At 33.4% G+C, this 3,226-nt stretch overlaps 1 protein-coding gene across 1 annotated transcript; it reads right to left on the reverse strand.

Moving 5' to 3' along the window:
• Window positions 1-242: 242 nt before the first annotated feature.
• LOC108459461 (uncharacterized) lies at window positions 243-2,700 on the reverse strand. Its single transcript, XM_017758833.2, has 4 exons — window positions 2,578-2,700; window positions 2,416-2,493; window positions 2,246-2,347; window positions 243-488 (listed from the first exon to the last, which is right to left on the reverse strand). The coding sequence occupies exons 1-4, from the start codon at window positions 2,578-2,580 to the stop codon at window positions 411-413; spliced, it is 261 nt and encodes an 86-aa protein (XP_017614322.1). The 5' UTR covers window positions 2,581-2,700; the 3' UTR covers window positions 243-410.
• Window positions 2,701-3,226: the final 526 nt, after the last annotated feature.

Genomic DNA, 3,226 nt, shown 5'->3' on the forward strand with positions numbered 1-3,226 from the left:
AAATTTTAAGTTAAGCTCAAGTTTTCTGTATTTGAACGAACTTGACTTCCCTAAACTTAACTCCTCAGCCTTTTTACATTCTTCTATATAGTAAAATTTTTAAAATTTCAATTTAAAGAATGCATAAACCAACAGAGCTGAACTTAATCGACTCTGCGCCTTTAACAGACCTTTTGGAGAGGATTAGAGAGGAAAGAGTTTCTTTCCTTTTCAGGTTTCAGGGCTTCCAATTAATGGAAATATTATTATCTGAACCACGTCAAATTTTCAGCTTTAATGCTTAACTGTGTTCATATTGTATAATAAAAACATATAGAGTGATCTTTCCCCCCTACCAATTAACAACCTTAAGAAGTACATCTTCAAAAGGGTTTATGTCTGATTTTAGTACCATGGAAAAGCTTTCAGTATCAATCCTGCTTGCCATTGGTCATACCGACGGGTTTCGAACTAGACTCTGGTGCACCTGGTTCTGTTTCTGGGGTCACCTGTAAAACCACCATAAACTTTAGCAAATCAGCACAGAAAAAGAATGGAGTGTGCAGAAACTTGGGTGAGTCCAAAGCCAGGAAAGCAGTAAGACACAAGCAGCAGCAATCACGGTAACATAAACAATTATTAGTATTTTGAGTTTTTTTACCAACAGCTTATAAAACATAAACAATTTTTAGTATTGGCGGTTGCTGGATGAGTGGTGCATACGATAAGCTTGCAAAGAAAACAAGCCTGATTAGAATGCTACAAACAAGCATATAACATGCAAGAGTGACACAAAACCAACTCTATGAAACTAAAAATTCGTCTCATGCTGGTATCAACGTCTCCCTCACACAAAACACAAATAACATGGAGTGAATCTAATGTTACCCACTCCTTTGGTTTTCATTGAAGAAATAAAATGAAAGAAGACAGAATATTTCCCCTGCAATTGGGACCAGCAAAGTTTCAAGTTTAATTTGTTTATGGAATCATGCATTCTAGCTACCTACCAGTGAATTTCAGATTATAATAGTAGTACAAATTTGGGAACTAAGATGGCCAAAGAAGAACAAAAACTACAGTGCTCATAACTGTAAACAAGCTCCCAAGTACTGCTATAAATCCATTAATATAGTTTGCATTCGTTGATAGTTGCTTGTGGAGACAAAATAGCATCACCATACAATAAAACCCAAACAGTTTCTACAATCATGAAGAATCACCAGTTCATTAACAAAATTTTCACTGAACTTATCTCTTCTCTTCCCTTGAACTAAAACTAAGACTTGGTAGGAAAGATGGAAAAATTGAAAGAAAAAAGTAATTTTCTTTCAATTCATTGCTTGGTAGAGTTGAAAAATGACAGGAAATAAAATGGACCGTTTGAAAAATGCATAATTTTGAAAATTAACATACATCTCACTCTCATTTTGTCTCCTCTTATGATTCCAATTTGGAATGATTTGTTTTTATGCATTAGGATGGAAAATAATCGTCTCTCCTATTTTCTTTCCTCTCACTTTTCTTCACTACCAAGCACGCTCAAAATTTACTTTCTTTCCACTTTTTCATCTGCATTCGCATCTAGTCATCTACTTTCAACTCTGTCCTAACCAGAGTGGGGTGCAAATTTTCCTTCTTTGCTCGTTTTCCTTTCTCCTCAGTTTTTATCCCTATATCTGTGACACCCATCCCTCGACACTCCTAAAACCATAAGGCTAAAGGCTAGCAAGCAAACCAGTTTAAACTTCTGAACAAGAAAATGTGATAGGCCAGAGCACAAAGGCTCAATCCTCATTCCAATAGCAAACAGAATTGCCAAAACTGATTGATGGATGGCTACCATTTAGGCCTTGCTCAAAATAAAAGCTATAACACCAAAGGATAGCCCTTCAATCAAGGCCAGATTAGGCACGGAACTTTTTGATCGATTGGTTTCCCTATTGGAAATTCTTCCAGGCAATTTCAACAAGAGGGGTTAATCTTACGCACACAATTTGACCTCCATTGCTCTGTTTTCATTTGCTAAGAGCCTCAAAACTTGAAGATTTTAGCATTTTACCAAATATATTTTACACATAATGATTGGCATCTTCAAATTGCACAAACGAAAACCTAACAAATTCTAAGTATCTCCAAGACAAGTGTCTCCCCCATTAGTTATGATAATTCAGCATAAATAATAAAGCAAAATTAACTTTAAAGGAACACTTTGGATTAATAATTAAATAAACTTAATTAAAGCAGGCAATTAACATTCACTCACTTTACTATTGTTTTCCAGTTTGGCAGCCGGTTTATACGGACACGCCGGCGGTGCTCTCTCCGGTTTACGGTATTCCCACCCAAGAAGCCTGTAAATTTTACCCTGAACCAAGAAAAGAGGATAATTAATCAAATAGGCAACAAAGGGGATTAAAAATTAAAAAATTTTACCATGATGAAATCGAAAAGAAGAGGCAAAATGTTGACGATCGGGACGAGGAAGAGCGGCAACAGGCAAGCTATACAAACCTGAGCAAAAAAAAAAATTGAAATCTTAACTGTTAAATTAAATTAAGCAGGAAAAAAAGAAAGAAATGAATTGTAAAAATCTACCATCTTTCGATTATTTTCTTTGGAGTTTTCTTTTTCTGCTCTTCGAAATTGAGATGCGGTTTTCAACGTTATAGGATTCCAACTAATCTATGAAACGGGCGGGTTCCGTTGGGTGGTTAGATCCGGACTAACGGTTTCGATTGGTGGGTCGGATCAGGCTCCATGACCCAATAAAAAATACATTTCTTCTTAGATAAATGTATCATATTTCGGGAAAGTTAAAAAAGGAATTTGGGGCTGCTCACTTACGCTTAAAATTTTGTTTAAATTCAGTGCAGTTTCCTATATTAATTTTTTATATTATTTTAGATACATTTGTTAAGTTACACCTAATTTAATGTTATTTTAGAGACATTTATTTTAATATTTTTAATATTTTGAACAAAATTAAATTAGCTTCATAAATGTGCTATAACCTAATATTAAAATAAATGTCTCTAAGATAACATTAAATTAGGTGTAACTTAACAAATATTTCTAAAATAGTAACAAAATTAATAATAAAATAAGAGTTATATAATATTCAAATAATAATAATAAAATAGTAGTAAAATAATAGTAAAATGATAGTAAAATAGTGAGAAAACAATAAGAAAATAACAGTAAAACAATAAAAAAAGCAAGAAAATAATAAAAAAATAGCTTTTTT

The sequence above is a fragment of the Gossypium arboreum genome, chromosome 4 (assembly GCF_025698485.1).
Source record: "Gossypium arboreum isolate Shixiya-1 chromosome 4, ASM2569848v2, whole genome shotgun sequence".
Lineage (NCBI taxonomy): Eukaryota > Viridiplantae > Streptophyta > Magnoliopsida > Malvales > Malvaceae > Gossypium > Gossypium arboreum.

What these genes read in the sequence shown, in the direction of transcription:
- LOC108459461 (XM_017758833.2), bottom strand. An exon ending in TTCTTTTCGATTTCATCATG is followed by an intron (nt 2,348 to 2,415) that starts GTAAAATTTTTT and finishes TTCTTGGTTCAG; the next exon opens with GGTAAAATTTACAGGCTTCT. An exon ending in AACTGGAAAACAATAGTAAA is followed by an intron (nt 489 to 2,245) that starts GTGAGTGAATGT and finishes GTGGTTTTACAG; the next exon opens with GTGACCCCAGAAACAGAACC.